The sequence below is a fragment of the Podarcis liolepis genome (genome assembly GCF_965112155.1).
Source record: "Podarcis liolepis genome assembly, chromosome: 18".
NCBI classification, from domain to species: Eukaryota; Metazoa; Chordata; class Lepidosauria; order Squamata; family Lacertidae; genus Podarcis; species Podarcis liolepis.
In genome coordinates, this window is record NC_139572.1 from 4,520,573 (window position 1) to 4,541,035 (window position 20,463).

General features: G+C 52.9%; 1 protein-coding gene across 3 annotated transcripts in view; it reads left to right on the forward strand.

Moving 5' to 3' along the window:
• Positions 1 to 20,463, forward strand: part of ANO8 (anoctamin 8) — a 41,372-nt gene that overhangs the window by 13,333 nt on the left and 7,576 nt on the right. For 2 of the 3 annotated variants that reach the window (XM_083483644.1, XM_083483646.1), the window contains exons 2-15: positions 565 to 675; positions 2,223 to 2,355; positions 3,781 to 3,919; positions 4,954 to 5,050; positions 6,274 to 6,390; positions 8,208 to 8,335; positions 10,001 to 10,162; positions 10,851 to 11,003; positions 11,762 to 11,888; positions 12,668 to 12,723; positions 13,756 to 13,830; positions 16,338 to 16,481; positions 17,760 to 18,524; positions 19,311 to 19,502. In XM_083483644.1, the coding sequence (XP_083339770.1) occupies positions 565 to 675; positions 2,223 to 2,355; positions 3,781 to 3,919; positions 4,954 to 5,050; positions 6,274 to 6,390; positions 8,208 to 8,335; positions 10,001 to 10,162; positions 10,851 to 11,003; positions 11,762 to 11,888; positions 12,668 to 12,723; positions 13,756 to 13,830; positions 16,338 to 16,481; positions 17,760 to 18,524; positions 19,311 to 19,502 (2,399 nt within the window). The remainder of the gene's footprint in view (positions 1 to 564; positions 676 to 2,222; positions 2,356 to 3,780; positions 3,920 to 4,953; positions 5,051 to 6,273; positions 6,391 to 8,207; positions 8,336 to 10,000; positions 10,163 to 10,850; positions 11,004 to 11,761; positions 11,889 to 12,667; positions 12,724 to 13,755; positions 13,831 to 16,337; positions 16,482 to 17,759; positions 18,525 to 19,310; positions 19,503 to 20,463) is intronic. The other variant, XM_083483645.1, reaches the window with a different exon arrangement.

Sequence of the window (20,463 nt, forward strand, 5' to 3'; positions counted from 1 at the left end):
TTAAGAAATGCATAAGAAGTGATTAAGACGGAGGATTATCAGAGGTGCTGATGGAAGTCCAGTAAGATTGTATCTGTGATAAATTGTGTGGTATGTTTTATAATTCTGTGTGCTAAAATTAATTAATATATATATACAGTGGTGCCCCGCAAGACGAATGCCTCACAAGACGGAAAACTCGCTAGACGAAAGAGTTTTCCGTTTTGGAGGTGCTTCGCAAAACGAATCTCCTATGGGCTTGCTTCGCAAGACGACAATGTCTTGCGAGTTCCTGCTGGGTTTTTTTCCTCCCCCCCTTTTTCTAAGCCACTAAGCCGCTTATCAGCTGATCCAATCAGCAGATAAGCCGCTAAAAGCCGCTAATAGCGCTAATCCTCTAATCCGACAATGGGCTTGCTTCGCAAGACGAAAAAACCGCTAGACGAAGAGAATCACAGAACGGATTCTTTTCGTCTTGCGAGGCACCACTGCATATATAAAAAGAGATGAAGATGCAATGTTGATCTTGTTCCCACCTGCCGTCGTACTGCACACCGCTTATCCTTGCTCTTCTTCACCTCACAGATAAGCTCTTCGGGAAGAGGCTTCTGCAAGCCGGCCGTTACATCATGTCTCACAAATCATGGATGAAAACGGTGCCTACGGAAAACTGCGACGTCCTGATGACCCTGCCAGGTGCGTTTTGCCAAATTCGGCAGTTCCAGTTCTTTGGTTCAAAACAGAGGGACATAGCAGGCTGCCTGCTGCCAAGTCAGAACTCTGCTCCAACTAGCTCAGTTTAGCCTACACGGGCTGGCAGCAGCGGCCGTCCAGGGTTGCAGACAGAGGATCGGGTGGCGCTGTGGCCTAAACCCCTGAGCCTCTTGGGCTTGCCGATCGGAAGGTCGGCGGTTTGAATCCCCGCAATGGAGTGAGCTCCTGTTGCTCCGTCCCAGCTCCTGCCAACCTAGCAGTTCGAAAGCACGCCAGCGCAAGTAGATAAAGAGGTACCACTGTGGCGGGAAGGTAAACGGCATTTCCATGCACTCTGTTTTCTGTCACGGTGTCTCATTGTGCCAGAAGCGGTTTAGTCCTGCCGGCCACATAACCTAGAAAGCTGTCTGCGGACAAACACCGGCTCCCTCGGCCCGAAAGCGAGATGAGCGCCGCAACCCCATAGTTGACTTTGACTGGACTTAGCCGTCCAGGGGTCTTTACCCTACAGTCCTCCCCCCCCAGTGAACCCAGAGAATAGCAGGGACAGACAGGTAGGGACAGAGCCTCCACATCCAGGCACCGTCTACCTGCAAAGCCTCACAGGAAAACGGGCAGGTGTAGAAACTTCCAGATCAGTTCTGCGTGCTGAAAAAAGCCGACTTTGCCAAGGCCCTGGCGGGTGGGGGCTCCCTTGCCCGCCCCCCCCCCCATTCCAGGCAGGGAAACGTAGATCGCTGCATGTTGGTTTCAGGCTCGATCGCTTGTAATCAGACACCAGGCTGGGCGAGAGGCCAGACCGTAATGCAGTATGGAGGAAAAGGAGAGAGAGAGAGATGAGTTTCTCTTCTTAAGCCTTCCGATGTCCCCGCCCCCCCCCCCATTTTGATCAGGAAGGTCCCCCGAGGGAACCTGGGAATTGCGTCACTCGCCCGATTTATTTATTTTTAATTCGTTTTGTTTCATAACGTACATAAAGCAGAGAGGGCGTGGTTGTAACGGCACGTGAAAGTGCAAAAAGAGGAAACCTAAAATACAAAGCAGGCACGTATAATGCGTACAGTGGGAGCTTGCTACAGTGGGAGATAAAGGTAAAGGTACCCCTGACCGTTAGGTCCAGTCGCGGACGACTCTAGGGTTGCCGCTCTCTTCTAGCTTTATTGGCCGAGGGAGCCGGCGTACAGCTTCCGGGTCATGTGGCCAGCAGGACTAAGCCGCTTCTGGCAAACCAGAGCAGCGCACGGAAACGCCGTTTACCTTCCCGCCAGAGCGGTACCTATTTATCTGCTTGCACTTTGACGTGCTTTCGAACTGCTAGGTTGGCAGGAGCAGGGACCGAGCAACGGGAGCTCACCCCGTCATTGCGGGGATTCGAACCGCCAAACTTCTGATCGGCAGGTCCTAGGCTCTGTGGTTTAACTCACAGCGCCACCCGAGACTCCTTAGGGCAGTGATAAAGCGGGATATCAAATCCAAACTCTTCTCCTCTTCTTCTTCTTCTCACTCTCCTTTTCCAAATGCCTCTCCAGACACGACCGATGACCACACGCTTCTATGGCTGCTGAACCACATCCGGCTGGGAATCCCGGAGCTCATCATTCAGATACGCCACCACAAGCACACCCGGGTCTACGCCTTCTTCGTCACAGCGACTTACGAAAGGCAGGTCCCGACTCCGGTGGGCGGCAGGTTTTGGGCGCGCGGGCGTGTGGTGGGCCGGCGGGAAGCGAGGAGGGTCTTTCTTCCTCGCCGGACAACCCTCCTTTCCCTGCCTTTTAAAACCATGTCAGAATTATAAGGAATTCCAGTCGTACCTCGGATCCCGAACGCCTTGCGAGTCGAACGTTTCGGCTCCCGAACGCCGCAAACCCGGAAGTGACTGTTCCGGTTTGCGAACGTTCTTTGGAACCCGAACGTCCGACGGGGCTTCCGATTGGAGCTTCCTGCAGCCAATCGGAAACCGAGCTTGGTTTCCGGACGTTTTTGAAGTCGAACGGACTTCCGGAACGGATTTCTGTTCGACTGCAGAGGTACCACTGCTTGGGGATTAGAGAATTCAGGATTCTGTCTCCAAGTCCATTGTCTCCACTGGATATGGGCTAGAAATTTTCCCACGCTGACCTAAAGATGCTATCAGAGATGGATGGAGCTTTTTGAATGGACGGGAAAAGCATAGGCAGCCTTCCCTTCTCTCTAAAAAAAATTAGTATTTTTTATTCTGTCCTGAGCAAATCCATCATCTGTTGCTTTCAATCAAGATCAAAAGTCGAAGCAAGCTCATTTCGCTGAAGTCTGATCGGCAGTGCAATATAGAAACTTATTTGCGTAGGTCTGTGTGTCAAGGTATATTATGTATAAATTGGTCATCGCTGTAGTTTAATGGTGTATCTTTGCATACAGTGGTACCTCGGGTTAAGTACTTAATTCGTTCCGGAGGTCCGTACTTAACCTGAAACTGTTCTTAACCTGAAGCACGACTTTAGCTAATGGGGCCTCCTGCTGCTGCCGTGCCGCCAGAGCACGATTTCTGTTCTCAACCTGAAGCAAAGTTCTTAACCTGAAGCACTATTTCTGGGTTAGCGGAGTCTGTAACCTGAAGCGTATGTAACCTGAAGCGTATGTATCCTGAGGTACCACTGTATTCCTCAAAAGTGTGAATAGAATATCTTCTATCTCCTTTTTTTGGCTGAAAGGCCCAAGGATGGTTGCAAACAACAAATAAACTTTGACTGAAGATGGTTGCTGTAGCTACCAGGGGCGAAACCCTGAAATTAGATTAGAGAATATTAAGTCGCCAATGGGCTGCAACATCTTCTATTGGCAAGTTCTGGTGGGGATAATGCAGAGCAACTCCCCTTTGAAGGGGAAATAAACTTTGACAGGAAATAAACGTTGCTATCGTGAAGTTAAGGGTGCATTCGGCACACCTGGGAAATCAAAAAAGGAGGGAACTATTGCTTTGCAGACTGAAAGCTGCAATAGGCGATAGGTTTGTCTAGTTGCCGCTTTAGTTGCTTGGGCTTCAGAGCACGTGCAGAATTCCTGCCCCTCTTAGTCTCCTTTCTCCACCCCCGTTCTTCTCGGCAGTTTGCTCCGAGGAGCCGATGAGATCGGTTTGCGGAAGCCTGTGAAAGCAGAGTTCGGAGGCGGAATGCGGAGCTTCTCCTGCGAGGAAGATTACATCTACGAAAACATCGAAAACGAACTTTATTTTTTCACTTCTCAGGTGGGTCCTGCCCCCAGGACTAGGCTGTGTGGGGTGTGATACCGTATTTTTCGCTCCATAAGACGCACCTAGTTTTTAGAGGAGGAAAACAAGAAAAAAAATATTATGAACGAAACAGTGGATGTATGACTTTTGTGGTTCATGCTGTGGTCCCAGACATGTGATCTGACGGTGAATTTGGGGTGACCCAATGCAAAAATCCTGAGGATCCATGTGGATCCGTGCTTTGTAACCACATTTTTGCACCATTGCAGCCCCAGGAAACAGTAGATGCAAGATTTTTTTGGTGCAGGCTGTAGCCATGGACATGCTATGTGATCTGTTGGTGAATTTGGGGTGACCCAATGTAAAAATCCTGTAAAAAGTCCGATGGAACAGTCGCCGCCCGCTTTGTAATGTTTCTTAAAAGATCTGTAGGTGCCAAGACCCAGTTGTGGCTCAAAGGGTGTGGGGGTGGTGCATAGCTGTCAAGTGTCCCTTATTTGGCGGGACAGTCCCTTATCCCAGCGCCGTGTCCTCCCGCTGCTGTCCCTTATTGATGATGTCCCTTAAATTTCCCGGGTTTCAAAGGAAGCAGCTCCTCTCCCTCCCTCCCTGCCGGCCAGGGAGGAGGGAGGCTCCAACTGTGTTGCTTGGCTGCGTTGCTCACCCAATAAGGAGTCTAAGAACGACTGGGGGGTGGAGCTTGCATGCCTTGTGCCGATCAAATTGGCCGCGTTGCCTGGGGACTCGCCTTTGCTCAGCGCTTCCCAGCAGAGAGGTGACGGTGGTTTTCCTTGCTGCATCCCCTTTGCCGGGTTGCTGCGCTGTGGGAACCGCCGCTTGAGGCTTCGTTTGGTTGCTGGCTGGGCTTTCTGCCTTTGGCTCGGAGGGGCTCAAAAGTTGAACATACCTGTGCTTGGAAAATCCCTTATTTTGGCTGCTGATCCCTTATTATCGAGGCTGCTGGTCCCTTATTTTCAAATCTGTTAGTTGACAGCTAGGGGCTGGTGACCCCGGGTGGTCCATTCACTGCTTTCCCCTCTCTCTTTCAGGAACGTCAGAGCATCATCAGGTACTGGCTGGAGAATCTGCGAGCCAAACAGGGCGAGGCTCTGCACAACATCCACTTCCTGGAAGGCCAGCCAATCGGTGAGTGGGGATTGGGGCCAGAAGGCGGGGCATGTGGAGCGGCGTCTGTCTGTCTGAAGAGCTGAACTGAGATTTGTTCGCTGTCCGAACAACCGAACAGAATCCTTTGCTGGGACTTTGAATTTTGGAGAGTTTCTCATTTTGCTTTTGAAATTCAGCGGCGTTTTAAACTATAGAGCCTAGGACTTGCCGATCAGAAGGTCGGCAGTTCAAATCCCTGCAATGACGGGGTGAGCTCCCGTTGCTCAGTCCCTGCTCCTGTCCACCTAGCAGTTCGAAAGCACGTCAAAGTGCAAGTAGATAAATAGGTACCACTCCGGCAGGAGGGTGAACGGCGCTTCCGTGCGCTGCTTTGGTTCGCCAGAAGCGGCTTAGTCATGCTGGCCACATGACCCGGAAACTGTATGCTGGCTCCCTCGGCCAGTAAAGCGAGATGAGCACCGCAACCCCAGAGTCAGCCACGACTGGACCTAATGGTCAGGGGTCCCTTTACCTTCACATTACATAAAATAACCAACCAAGAAATAAAGCTCAGTTTAAAGTCAGTAAACACAAACCGGTGACGAGCCCAACCAGAAGAAGGAAACATAACATGGCCATTGTCGTCCTTCTGCCACATCCTTCTAGTTCACCCGTTTGGCAGAAACTTGCTGGGGGAGGTACCACTTCTGAGGAGGGGGCTAGGCCTGCCCACCCACCCCAAAAGCTCATTCCACTCTTGGGGTCCGGCAGGACAAAGTAGGTCTGTTTTTAAACTTTTAAATTGCAAAGGACTAGTGGCGCTGTGGGTTAAACCACAGAGCCTAGGACTTCTCGATCAGAAGGTTGGTGGTTCGAATCCCCGTGATGGGGTGAGCTCCCGTTACTTGATCCCTGCTCCTGCCAACCTAGCAGTTTGAAAGCACGTCAAAGTGCTAGTAGATAAATAGGTACCGCTCCGGCGGGAAGGTAAACGGCGTTTCCGTGCGCTGCTCTGGTTCGCCAGAAGCGGCTTAGTCCTGCTGGCCACATGACCCGGAAGCTGTATGCTGGCTCCCTCGGCCAATAAAGCGAGATGAGTACCACAACCCCAGAGTCGGTCACGACTGGACCTTATAGTCAGGGGTCGCTCTACCTTTACCTACAGCTTTGGTAGCTGCTGTTGGCGCATCCAGGGTCGAAGGGGGGGTGTGTGGCACCCCTGCTCCGCTTAACTCCTGCGCCCCCCTTTCTTTTTTCTGCAGTTCCCGAATTGGCTGCCCGTGGCATTCTCCAGCAGGTCTTCCCCATCCACGAGCAACGGATCCTCAACCGGCTGATGAAATCGTGGGTACAAGCCATTTGCGAACCGCAACCTTTGGGTATGCAATTCCGTCCTTCCCTGACTCCCTGCTGTTCCAAGATCACTTGTGGGGCCTGTAGGTTCCCCTCCCTGCCCCTGATCTAAGGAGAGACGTTACCCCCCCCCCTTTTCTCAGGAGGAATAGGGACACGCGGGGCGCTGTGGTCTAAACCACTGAGCCTCTTGGGCTTGCCGATCGGAAGGTCGGCAGTTCGAATCCCCGTGATGGGGTGAGCTCCCGTTGCTCCTTCCCAGCTCCTGCCAACCTAGCAGTTCGAAAGCACGCCAGCGCAAGTAGATAAATAGGTACCACTGCAGCGGGAAAGTAAACAGCATTTCCGTGCGCTCTGGTTTCCGTCATGGTGTCCTGTTGCGCCAGAAGCAGTTTAGTCCTGCTGGCCACACGACCCGGAAAGCTGTCTGCGGACAAACGCCGGCTCCCTCGGCCTGAAAGCAAGATGAGCGCCACAACCCCCATAGTCGCCTTTGACTGGGGTCCTTTACCTTTTACACCTTTAGACGCCAGGCAAAAATGTTCTTCTTCAACCAGGCTTTTGGCTGATTGCCCTTCGAATGTGTTTAGTTTGGGGTGGGGAGAATTGTTTTGTTTTTGTTAACTACTTATTTGTGTTTTTATCTTGCGCTTTTAACCGGCCAGAGATCTTTTGATGAAGGGCGGTGTAATAATAATAATAATAATAATAATAATAATAATAATATGCAGTGCTTTTTTCTTGGGGGGGTGCAGCAGTACCCCTACCCTTAAACATTTTGTGAATCTTTGTACATTTGTCCATTTGCTGTATTTATTTTCCCCCATTTGAACTATAAAATGGTTATTTTCTTGAGTCGAGATGAGAGTACCCCTAAACGTTTTTTAAAGAAAAAAAGCACTGATAATAAGAATAATATCTTGAGGGTACAGCCTTCTCCATTCCTGAGCAAAAAGAGAAGTGTGTACGCTTCCTCATGCAGGAATAAATCTTTGAAATAAGAGAACAGGGTGGGCAGTATATTAACAACAACAACAATTGTTATACCTGAAGGAGCGTCTCCACCCCCATCGTTCTGCCCGGACACTGAGGTCCAGCGCCGAGGGCCTTCTGGCGGTTCCCTCCCTGCGAGAAGTGAGGTTACAGGGAACCAGGCAGAGGGCCTTCTCGGCGGTGGCACCCTCCCTGTGGAACGCGCTCCCACCAGATGTCAAAGAGAAAAATAACTACCAAACTTTTAGAAGACACCTGAAGGCAGCCCTGTTTAGGGAAGCTTTTAATGTTTAATAGGTTATTGCATTTTAGTGTTTTGTTGGAAGCCGCCCAGAGTGGCTGGGGAAACCCAGTCAGATTGGCGGGGTATAAATAACAAATCATTGTTATTATGTTGTTGATGTTGTTGTTGTCTGGAGGGTACAGCCTTCCCCATTCCTGAGCAAAAAGAGAGGTGTTGCATTTTCTCAGGCCAGAAGGCATCTTCAAAATAAAAGAACAGGATGGGCAGAATAATAATAATAATAATAATAATAATAATAATAATAATAATAATATCTTCAGGGTGCAGGCTTTCCCATTCCTCATGCAGGATTGCATCTTCTAAATCTAGGTTTTAATTTATATATTTTTAAACTGTTGCTATATCTGTATTGTCCCTGTTATACCTAATTGCAAATTCAAATGTATCCCGAATCGTGTTTTATGACTTCCTTGATATTGTATGTGGGCTGGAACTGGACTGTGACTGAAATAATAAAATTCATTCATCTCCTGAATAAAAGAACAGGAAGCTGAATTAACTTTGGTCCAGCCACGTTCTGATTTCCTTCCCCCTTTTCACCCCCAGATGATATCTGTGACTACTTTGGTGTGAAAATTGCCATGTATTTTGCCTGGCTGGGATTCTACACATCGGCCATGGTTTACCCGGCTGTCTTTGGCTCCCTTCTCTACACCTTCACGGAGAACGATCAGGTGAGGACGGGTTACCTATAGCAGTGTTTCCCAACCTTTTTTGGGCAAAGGCACACTTGTTTCATGAAAAAAATCTCGAGGCACACCACCATTACAGCCCCGTGACGTCAGCGCGCAGCGTCACGCCGGGAGGGACGCACGAAAGTGTAAGTTTCAATTTTTCCCCCTCCCCCTTGCCTTCCTTCTGTGCCAACCGCCAAAAAAGCCAAGAATCATGGGACCGCCGGCGGAGGGGGGGAGGGCGAGCGGAGGCAGCGGCGAGCCCCGTTCCTCCCCATCCGCCCCATTCCATGCAAGGAGCGCGAACAGGTGTGAGAAGGGGGTCAAACCTGCGGGTCGGCGCCGGGGAACCTCCAAGCTTTGGGGGTGGGGGGGGAGGAGGCAGCAAAGCGAGGCAGGAAGGAGAGCGCGGCTTGGCTGGGTGAGCTTTGGGGCAGGGAATGAGAGCCGCGAGGCGGGCGCTGCGGACGGAGGCGCTGCCCGCCGAGCTCGCAGGCAGCCAGGCAGGCAGAGACGGCGAGAGCCCCGCGCTGGGCGGCCTCTCCTCGCCGCCACCGCCCCGCCTCTCGCCGCCCGCCTCGCCCGCCTCACTCCAGGCAACATCTCGCGGCACACTAGTGTGCCGCGGAACAGTGGTTGAAAAACACTGACCTATAGAACAGGGGAGGGGAAGAGAGAGTAAAATAACAAGGGAGGCAGGGCCGGATTTCGGTTTGATGCGGCCCTCAGCTCCTGAAGGTAATGGGGCCCTTTATATGTCCAGCTGTCCTTTGTCAACAACAAATTGCCGCTGTGTTTTTGTGTTGAATATAGGCAGGCATAGGCAAATTCGGCCCTCCAGATGTTTTGAGACTACAGTTCCCATCATCCCTGACCACTGGTCCTGTTAGCTAGGGATGATGGGATTTGTAGTCCCAAAACATCTGGAGGGCCGAGTTTGCCTAGGCCTGCTATATGGTAATTTATGGACCTAATAGGTATCGAAAGCCATTTGCACATAGCAAAATATGTATTTTATCAAAGCAATTGTTGAACTGAAATACAAAGAAGTATATATGAATAGTGAAATACAGTGAAGAAGAAGTATATGAATAGTGGAATAATTATTAAGCTCTAACTTAAAATGATTTTTGTATTCATAGCAAATTTAATGATTCAAACACATTGGCGCTTGGCAAGAACAAAAGTTGCTTTAGAAACACGGTTTACAAAAACTCATAATCTAGCCTCTAGAATCTTGCTATAACATGTAATAATAATAGGTGTAAATATTTGATGCAAACTACTAATCATTAGGGACGCGGGTGGCGCTGTGGGTTAAACCACAGAGCCTAGGACTTGCCAATCAGAAGGTCGGCTGTTCGAATCCCCGCGACGGGGTGAGCTCTTGTTGCTCGGTCCCTGCTCCTGCCAACCTAGCAGTTCGAAAGCACATCAAAGTGCAAGTAGATAAATAGGTACCGCTCCGGCAGGAAGGTAAACGGCGTTTCCGTGCGCTGCTCTGGTTCACCAGAAGTGGCTTAGTCCTGCTGGCCACATGACCCGGAAGCTGTACGCCGGCTCCCTCGGCCAGTAAAGCGAGATGAGCGCAGCAACCCCAGAGTCGGCCATGACTGGACCTAATGGTCAGGGGTCCCTTTACCTTTACCTTTATTCCCCCTCCAGACCAGCCGGGACGTCTGCTGTGTGATCTTCGCCATCTTCAATGTCATCTGGGCCACCCTGTTCCTGGAGGAGTGGAAGCGGCGGGGGGCCGAGTTCGCCTACAAGTGGGGCACCCTGGACACGCCGGCGGAGTCCATCGAGGAGCCGCGGCCGCAGTTCCGGGTCAGTGGCGGGACCGGATCCAGCCCCGGGAACTGGGGCAGGGGAGAGAATGTTGTGGGAAAACCTAGACCATCCCCTCCCTCCCTTAAGAAAGAGGGTGTGGCCTAAGGAGTCCGCTGAGGGCCAGGTGGAAAGGCTCTGGGGGCCGCAATCACCCTTCTGCTCCTGAGTCTGCTAAGGGGGCCCTCCAGGGCCAGATAGAAAGGCTCTGGGGGCCGCATTCACTCCTCTGCTACTGAGGCTCCTAAGGAGACCCTCAAGGGCCAGATAGAAAGGTTTCGGGGGCCACATTCACCCCTCTGCTCCTGAGGTTCCTAAAGAGGCCCTCAAGGGCCAGATAGAAAGGCTTCGGGGGCCACATTCACCCTTCTGCTCCTGAGGTTCCTGAGGAGACCCTCAAGGGCCAGATAAAAAGGCTTCGGGGGCCACATCTACCCCTCTGCTCCTGAGGTTCCTAAAGAGACCCTCCAGGGCCAGATAGAAAGATTTCGGGGGCCACATTCACCCCTCTTCTCCCGAGGTTCCTAAAGAGACCCCCCAGGGCCAGACAGAAAGGCTCTGGGGGCCGCATCCACCCACCGGGGCCTGAGCTCACCCTGCTGCAAGCGGACCCACAATCTTCCCTAGCTCCTCCGGGCAGGCAGCTCTCTGCGGCCGCCGCCTTGCTGAACCCTCTCCCCGCCCGCAGGGAGTAAAGCGCGTGAGCCCCGTCACCAACTCGGAGGAATTCTACTACCCGCCCTGGAAGCGGCTGCTCTTCCAGTGCCTGGTCAGCCTCCCGGTCTGCCTCTTCTGCCTCTCCTTCGTCTTCCTCGCCATGCTGGGCTGCTTCGAGCTACAGGTGAGCAGGGAAAGCCAGGCTTTCGGAGGGGAGGAAGTTTTCGCAGGAGGGAGAGACAGATTACGGGGTTGTCATTGTCATCATCATCCTTATTAATTCAACCTATCTGTTGCTTTCTTCTTATTTTTACAAGAAGTAACTGAATCCGTTTGAAGGGACGCGGGTGGCGCTGTGGGTTAAATCACAGAGCCTAGGGCTCAGAAGGTTGGCGGTTCGAATCCCCGCGACGGGGTGAGCTCCCGTTGCTCGGTCCCAGCTCCTGCCAACCTAGCAGTTCGAAAGCACCTCAAAGTGCAAGTAGATAAATAGGTACCGCTCCGGCGGGAAGACAAACAGCGTTTCCGTGCGCTGCTCTGGTTCGCCAGAAGCGGCTTAGTCCTGCTGGCCACATGACCCAGAAGCTGTACACCGGCTCCCTTGGCCAGTAAAGCGAGATGAGCGCCGCAACCCCAGAGTCGGCCACGACTGGACCTAATGGTCAGGGGTCCCTTTACCTTAACTGAATCCGTTTTGGTTTCTCTGGACAAATTTCTCAGCTTATTTATTTGTCATACACAATGGACCCTCCGGATACGAACTTAACTCGTTCCGGCGGTTCGTAAGTACCCCAAAAAGTTTGTATTCAGAGGCACCGCTTCTGCGCACGTGCACGGTATTGGTTTTGATTGGCATTTCCGAGCAGCGAGTTTTTTGGGGGGGGGGGGACCTCCTCGTTGCCCTCCCTGCGCGAACCCCCGCTTTCTCTCTTCCCTCGCCAGGAATTTGTGCTGAGCATTAAGGAGCTGCCGCGCATCGTGCGTTTCCTGCCAAAAATTGTGCTGGCCGTCATCGTCACCGCCTGCGACGAAGTCTACAAGAAGATCGCCTACTGGCTGAACGACATGGGTGAATTCTTTGCGGGATCTTCCTTCCTTCCTTCCTTCCTTCCTTCCTTCCTTCCTTCCTTCCTTCCTTCCTTCCTTCCTTCCTTCTTCTTCCCTCCCTCCCTTCCTCCTTTCCTCCCTCCCTCCCTCCCTTTCTTTTCTCCCCTTCCTTCCTTCCTTCCTTCCTTCCTTCCATCCTTCCTTCCCTCCCTCCCTCCCTCCCTCCCTTGCTCCTCCCTCCCTCCCTCCCGTCTTTCTTTCTTTCTTTCTTTCTTTCTTTCTTTCTTTCTTTCTTTCTTTCTTTCTTTCTCTTTCTCCTTCCTTCCTTCCTTCCTTCCTTCCTTCCTTCCTTCCCTCCCTCCCTCCCTCCCTCCCTCCCTCCTTCCTTCCTTCCTTCCTTCCTTCCTTCCTTCCTTCCTTCCTTCCTTCTTTTTTCCTTCCTTTTTTCCTTCTTCCCTCCCTCCCTCCCTTTCTTTTCTCTCCTTCCTTCCTTCCTTCCTTCCTTCCTTCCTTCCTTCCTTCCTCCCTTCCTCCTTCCCTCCCTCCCTCCCTCCCTCCCTTTCTTTTCTCCCCTTCCTTCCTTCCTTCCTTCCCCTTCCTTCCTTCCTTCCTTCCCTCCCTCCCTCCCTCCCTCCCTCCTTCCTTCCTTCCTTCCTTCCTTCCTTCCTTCCTTCCTTCCTTCTTTCTTTCTTTACTTCTTTTTTCCTTCCTTTTTTCCTTCTTCCCTCCCTCCCTCCCTCCCTCCCTCCCTTCCTTCCTTGAGATAGACATCCTAAACATGAAATTCCCTTTTCCTTGCAGAAAATTACCGCTTGCAGAGTGCCTACGAAAAACACCTCATCATCAAAATGGTCTTGGTGAGTTTGGGATCCCCGGGTGCAACGGTTGGGCTGCCACATGTTTGTGGGAACGGTGGAGGGAGCCACTTATTTGCATGCAGAATATACCAGGTCCAGTCCCCGGAGACCCCCTGGGAACCTGGAGAACTGCTGCTGCCAGCCAGTGTTGACAGTTCTGGCCTCGGTGGACCCAATGGTCCAAGTCCGGTGCGTCAAACTAGTGGGTTTGACGGTTTGTTGGGACAGGAAGAGGAGCTTTCGATAGCCTACTTGAAACCAGCTGGCTTCCCCATGCAGATAGAAGTGGGCTGTGTCGTCCTACTTCACCTGTTGGACAGCAGCCTGGGGAGCCCCAAGCTAGTAGGCTTGACAGTTTGTCGAGACAGCAAAAGGAGCTTTTGCTAACTGGCTTGGAACCGGCTGGCTTCCTCGCGGTTGGGAGGGCAGCTAGAAGTGGGCTGCGTTGTCCTACTTCACCTGTTGGACAGCAGGCTGGGGGAGAGAGAGAGCAAGGGAGGAAGGAGGAGGCAGCACTACGTTTCCAAGCACAATTCAAAGTGTTGGTGCTGACCTTGAAAGCCTTAAGCGGCCTCGGCCCGGTATACCTGAAGGAGCGTCTCCACTCCCATCGTCCAGCCCGGACACTGGGGTCCATCTCCCGAGGGCCTTCTGGCGGTTCCCTCCCTGCGAGAAGTGAGGTTGCAGGGAACCAGGCAGAGGGCCTTCTCGGTGGTGGCGCCCTCCCGCCAGATGTCAAGGAAAGAAATAACTATCTGACTTTTAGAAGACATCTGAAGGCAGCCCTGTTTAGGGAAGTTTGGAGAATCTATAGTTATGCCCGTCAGAGCACAACAGGAGTGTCTCTCAAGCAAGTTTACAGGAAATGTGTCTATCTAGGAAAAACACAAACGGTTGTTTTCGGCTGCCTTTTAAACAGCCCACACTTAATGTAGCCTTCCCAAGTTAGGTTAATCGGGGACAGACCCCAGGAGTTGGGGAGCGCAGTAAATATATATATATATAACATCTCCCCTCTCTCTTTTTCTCTAGTTTCAGTTTGTAAATTCATACCTAAGTCTTTTCTACATCGGATTCTACCTCAAAGACATGGACCGCCTCAAGGAGGTACGGACGCGGGGTATAAAGAATAAAATTATTATTATTATTATTATTATTATTATTATTATTATTATTATTATTATTATGTCACAGTGCCCGAAGCTGTGAGGCCCGGGGAAGAGGGTGGGAACCCTCCATTTTAGTTTCTCTGGCTTTCCTCACTTCCCTCCTCCTGGATTCCATCTTCCACCTTCCCATTTCAGTCTGTGAATCAAGTACCGTATTTCTCGCTCTATAAGACGCACCAGACCACAAGACGCACCTAGTTTTTGGAGGAGGAAAACAAGAAAAAAAATATTCTGAATCTCAGAAGCCAGAACAGCAAGAGGGATCGCTGCGCAGTGAAAGCAGCAATCCCTCTTGCTCTTCTGGCTTCTGGGATAGCTGCGCAGCCTGCATTCGCTCCATAAGACGCACACACATTTCCCCTTACTTTTTAGAAGGAAAACGTGAGTCTTATAGAGCAAGAAATATGGTATTTTAAGAAGTCATCGTGAAAGCTAACCCTAATACTCACATTCCCATATTCTGCGATTTGGCCCAAGCACCTGCAAGCCCGTTTGCCTGACAGAGCAAATTTGTGTGTGTGAATTGCACCAATATATGCCTTTTTAATGAACACTCCCCCCTGACACCACCCGCCCCCATTGGAGAACCAAATTGCAAAATTCAGAAAAGTGCCAATTTCAAACAATCGCAGCATTTCGGTCCCCTCCTTGTTTCGAGAAGAGGCAACCCGGGTAGGTTGTGCAAACGGAACCAAATTTCTTCCCATCCCCTTAAGGTAAAGGTAAAGGGGTCCCTGACCATTAGGTCCAGTCGCGGCCGACTCTGGGGTCATCTCGCTTTACTGGCCGAGGGAGCCGGCGTACAGCTTCCGGGTCTTGTGGCCAGCATGACTAAGCCGCTTCTGGCGAACCAGAGCAGCGCACGGAAACACCGTTTACCTTCCCGCCGGAGTGGTACCTATTTATCTACTTGCACTTTTGATGTGCTTTCGAACTGCTAGGTTGGCAGGAGCAGGGACCGAGCAACGGGAGCTCACCCCGTCATTGCGGGGATTCGAACCACCGACCTTCTGATCGGCAAGCCCTAGGCTCTGTGGTTTAACCCACAGCGTCACCCGCATCCCTTCCCATCCCCTAAGCATCCGCCAATTCCTGCTTTTATCGCTGTTCCTCCGCCGCGAGCATTCCAGCTTTCCGCTCGCTCCCCGGCGGACGCAGAGCCAACGATTACACCAGAAATCCACTTTGGGGAGGTCTAAGAAAATGCATAGAGGGGGACACTATTGAAGGGCTACTAGCCACAGCAGAGGTGTCCTCCGACCACTGCTGGAGACAGCAAATGCCTCCGTTTCCCCGACATCAGTTGCTTGGGGAACCACAAGAGGGGAAAATTTCTGCCCTTGTCCTCAGGCCCTGCTCAGGGGCCTTCCCTCTGGGGGGGGGGGAAGCATCTAGGTGACTGTGAGGATCAGAATCTGGACTTAGATGGCTCCCCTTTGGCCCGATCCGGGTGCAGAACATGCCTTCGTTTCCTTTGAAGAGATGGGTTTCTCATTTCTTCTGCTATCCGGATAGCAGAAGGCACTTGCGTGCTCAGTCCACAGCAAGTCCAAAGAAATGAGAAATTTCATGCAGTATACAGTGGTGCCTCGCAAGACGAAATTAATTCATTCCGCAAGTTTTTTCTTCTTGCGAGTTTTTCGTCTTGCGAAGCACGGTTTCCCATAGGAATGCATTGAAAATCAATCAATGGGTTCCTATGGAGACTGTCCGGGGACAGAGGGGACCTGTTTTAAAGCAAGGGAAGGGGCAGCGGGGAGAATCGCTTCTCCCCGTTGCCGCCCCTTGGTTCAAAAGGGGTCCGGGGAGAGAGGGGAAGGCTCTTGACCATATAAGGGTATTCCTGTTCTGGCACTCTTATCTTGGGGTAAGAAGGTCACCAACTCTCCTGGCGCTGTTCCCTGACTAGGTCTGTGCGTCAGAGTGTGGTCGGATGTAAGATAAGACCCAGACATGCCATCCCTGCTCCACTGGAACAGCCAAGGCCACTCATTGCCGTCACGGACTGATAAGGGAGAGGGCTTTGAGCACTTGTTTATACAGCTTGGTTTTCTGTTTATACATTGATTCAAGCTCCTGAGCTTGAAAAGCTCAAGTTAATGCATTTTAGAAGTGCTCCCTTGGAGGAGGAAAATGGGGATTTTGGGTCAGTTTCAAACTGACTGCACAGAAACCCATTCCTTCATTTTCGGTTCCTAAATGGAGCCTCCATGGGCAGGCGCAGTTTACCTTTGCCTGGCAGAACCCCCCCCCCCCCGAACGTGAACCCGACAGGCGTCCATCAGCATCTTAAAGAACCCAGCATGGGTTGCCAGCCACTTCGAACCCTTCATCTTCCCGTTCCGTTGCATCGTTTTTTGGTTCGGTTTTGATTTTGCATTTTCTCTCTCTCTGTGTGTGTCTCTCTCCCCCTCTGTCCGTCTGTCGGCCCTCCGCCTTCCTCAGCTCCTGCTCATCTTTTCCCTCTTCCAAAGCCTCGTGCGTCAGCTCAGAGACGCCCTCCTTCCCACCGTCATTCTCGAATTCCACCTCTGCCTCATCTCCTTTAAGGGTCTCCTGAGCTTCTGTTGGCAGCTGGCTGTCTCCAAAGTAGGAGCGCTGGGCTGGGGTCTTGGGGGGAGCGGAAAAGGCAGAGGGATGGAGTGGGGAGCCTGGGAGAAAGACCTGATTTTTTATCTCATATTGGTTGGCCTGTGCTGTTACGGGAATGTGCCTAGGGCCCAAGGGTCAAGGGTCGTACCGTTCGAGACCCCGACAGCGTCTCGCACGAGGGAGACATGGGCACCCGTTCCCCTATCTAGGAGGCAGCTTACAGCTCGCTCCCAAAGGCGGCAGCAATGCTCCCAAACCTGGACGGTTTGGAGGGAGTAAAGGTAAAGGGACCCCGGGCCATTAGGTCCACTCGTGGCCGACTCTGGGGTTGCGGCGCTCATCTCGCTTTATTGGCCGAGGGAGCCGGCGTACAGCTTCCGGGTCATGTGGCCAGCAGGACTGAGCCGCTTCTGGCGAACCAGAGCAGCGCACGAAAACGCCGTTTACCTTCCCGCCGGAGCGGTACCTATTTATCTACTTGCACTTTGACGTGCTTTCGAACTGCTAGGTTGGCAGGAGCAGGGACCAAGCAACGGGAGCTCACCCCGTCGCAGGGATTCGAACCACTGACCTTCTGATCGGCAAGCCCTAGGCTCTGTGGTTTAACCCACAGCGCCACCCACATCCCTTCTTGGAGGGAGTCAATATCTCCAAATAGTCGCAAGGTATCACGAGCGAGGAGAGAGAGGATGTTTGTGCGTTCCCTTCCTGATTTTAGGGTTCCCATTGGGAGGATGGCGTTGGTTCATTTGGTTGGATTTAGGTAGGCCAAACTCAGCTACCTAGGTTCCTAAATAGAGCCCCCATGGACATAGCCAGTCTACCTTAGAACAGGAGTGGGAGAAGGCTGTAGCGCTCATATCCTGGCTCACCAAGAGGCTGGACTGATTGGGCCCCCTCTGGCCCGGCTCAGCTGCCTCGTGGCTCTTCTCATTATTCCTAAATAGAGCCTCCATGGACATGACCAGTCTACCTTAGAACAAAAGTGGGAGAAGGCTGTAGCTTTCTAGGGACTTCCGTTTTTGGCCGCTTATGAAGACAGGAGTCTAGGCTTGGTTGGCCTCCTTGGGCTTGGCCTAGCTCCCGCTGCAGGGCTCCTCTTAAGTTAGAATCGTAGCGTTGGAAAGCACCCCCTGGGGGTCGTCAAATCCACACACCCCTGCAGTGCAGGAATTTCAGCTCAAGCTTCCGGGTCAGGTGGCCACCCAAGGAAGGACGTTCTCAAGGTTGTCCTTTCCCTGACCAGCCTCCTTCTTCTCACGTCCCTCCCAACAGATGCTGGCGACTCTCCTCATCACCCGCCAGTTTCTGCAGAACGTGAAGGAGGTCTCCCAGCCGCACCTCTACAGCAAATTCAAGCGTGGGGATCTGAGCGCGCAGAACTTCCGAGAGGCGGCCCAGACTATTCTGCGCCTGCTGGCCCAGAAGTGTGCCCCGGCCAGGCCCCGCGGAGCCCACCACCGGGGCCCCCGGCATGGCGGGGACCCCCCAGCCGGCCACGGCCCGGAGGCGGCCGAGGGTCCGGAAGGGGTTCCCCGCGGGGAGAAGAAATGTCTCAACGGCGGCTGCGGCGTCCCTGAGGAAGAGGATGAGGAGAGGAAGGACTCAGACTCGGAGGACGAGAGCATCATCGACTGCGGGCTGAAGTTGAAGAAGGTGAGCTTCATCGAGAAGGCCGACCGCAAGGCCGGCGACCCGGGTCTGGAGGAAGGGGCCAGCTTCCTTGAGGAAGGCAGCCCCACCATGGTGGAGAAAGGCATGGATCCGGCCTCCGTCTTCGAGCTGTGCGAGGACGACGACGAGAGTGACGGGGCCTCCGGGAGCCCCCTGCGGGGAGCGCCGGAAGCCAAGGAGCCGGCCGTGACCATGAGGGCCCGGAGGCCACGGGGCGCCAGGAACCCCTTGGAAGAGGGCGAGGAAGGCGAGGAGGGAGAGGAAGGGCGGAAGTCCAGCAGGAGCTCCTGGATCGACCCGCCGGAGGAGGTCTTCGCCGCCCAGCTGGCCCAGGCCGAGGTGGAGAGCTGCATGAAGAAATACGAGGTGAGGCAGCCGGCATTCGGGGCAGCGCAGAGGAGGAGGAGGGAAGGAAGGCACATCGGGGTGAAGCACGGGGGGACGGACAGGGCATAGCTGTCAAGGGTCCCTTATTTGGCGGGAAAGTCCCTTATGCCAGCGCCGTGACCCGCTGCTGTCCCTTATTGATGATGTCCCTTTAATTTCCCGGGTTTCAAAGGAGCAGCTCCTCTCCCTCCCTCCCTTTGGAGCGAATACAGGCTCCTTGGCTTCAGCAATAGCAATGCGAAGCCTCCGAAGCGCAGAGGGAGCGCTCCCTCCGCACTCCAGAGGCTTCACGTTGCTTTCGCTGAAGCCTGGAGAGCAAGAGGGGTCAGTGCGCACCAACCCTCTCGCTCTCCAGGCTTCAGGGATAGCCGCCTGAAGCCTTTGGAGTGCAGCGCGAGTTCCCGCTGCGCTCCAAAGTCTTCGGGTTCCTTTTGCTGAAGCTGGGAGAGCAAGACTCTCCTGGCTTCAGCAGAGAGGGAGAGCTGCGCAGCGCCTCTTCAGCGAGGCACGAGGAGAAATGGAAGGGGCTCAGTTTCTCCTGCCGGTTCGCTGAAGGGGCGCTGAGCAGAGAGGGGGAGAATTTTTTTTTCTTGCTCTCCCCCTCTAAAACAAGGTGCGTCCTATGGTCGGGTGCGTCCTATAGAGCGAAAAATACGGTAATAACATTATTGTTATTCTCTCTTGCACACCAATCCCCTCCCTTTCTCTCTCTCTCTCATACACCCCCCCCCCATTTCTCTTTCTCTCCCCCCCCCCCCGATCCAGGACACTTTCCAAGACTACCAGGAGATGTTCATCCAGTTTGGCTATGTGGTCCTCTTCTCGTCCGCCTTCCCTCTGGCCGCCACATGCGCCCTGATCAACAACATCATTGAGATACGGAGCGATGCCTTCAAGCTCTGCACGGGCCTCCAACGCCCCTTTGGCCAGCGGGTGGAAAGCATCGGGGAGTGGCAGGTAAGGTAAAGGGACCCCTGACCGTTAGGTCCAGTCGTGGCCGGCTCTGAGGTTGCGGCGCTCATCTTGCTTTACTGGCCGAGGGAGCCGGCGTACAGCTTCCGGCTCATGTGGCCAGCAGGACTAAGCCGCTTCTGGCGAACCAGAGCAGCGCATGGAAACGTCGTTTATCTTTCCGCCGGAGTGGTACCTATTTATCTACTTGCACTTGACGTGCTTTCGAACTGCTAGGTTGGCAGGAGCTGGGACCAAGCAACGGGAGCTCACCCAGTCGCGGGGATTCGAACCACCGACCTTCTGATCGGCAAGTCCTAGGCTCTGTGGTTTAACCCACAGCGCCAGATGGCCTCTATACCTGGAGGCTCCATTTAACTGTCATAGCCATCCATTAGGGCCTCGCCTCACTCCCTGTGACTTTGCATTCACCTGCCGAACCCAAGGCTGTGTCCTGAGGCAGCAGTTTCTGTAAATTTATTCTTCTTCCATGAAGCAAGTTGTTCGTTCCGTCTGTCCCAAATCTCCAGGCAAGTCCGTTACAACGGATGATCCTGACTTCCAGTATTATTGGTGATCTCTCTCTCCCTCCCTCCCTCCCTCCCTCTCTCTCTCTGTCCCCTTCTTCCACACCAGCCAATGTTTTATAAAACAATTTTTCTAAAAAAGGTGAATTGCTTAGAATTCATGCTTTAACTTCCTTCCGATACTGTTCACGGGCCTCGGCCCCGTAGACCTGAAGGAGCGTCTCCACCCCCATCGTCCAGCCCGGACACAGAGGTCCAGCTCTGAGCGCCTTCTGCCGGTTCCCTCCCTGAGAGAAGTGAGGTTACAAGGAACCAGGCAGAGGGCCTTCTCGGTGGTGGCACCCACCCTGTGGAACGCCCTCCCACCAGATGCCAAGGAAATAAACAGCTACCTGACTTTTAGAAGACATCTGAAGGCAGCCCTGTTTAGGGAAGTTTTT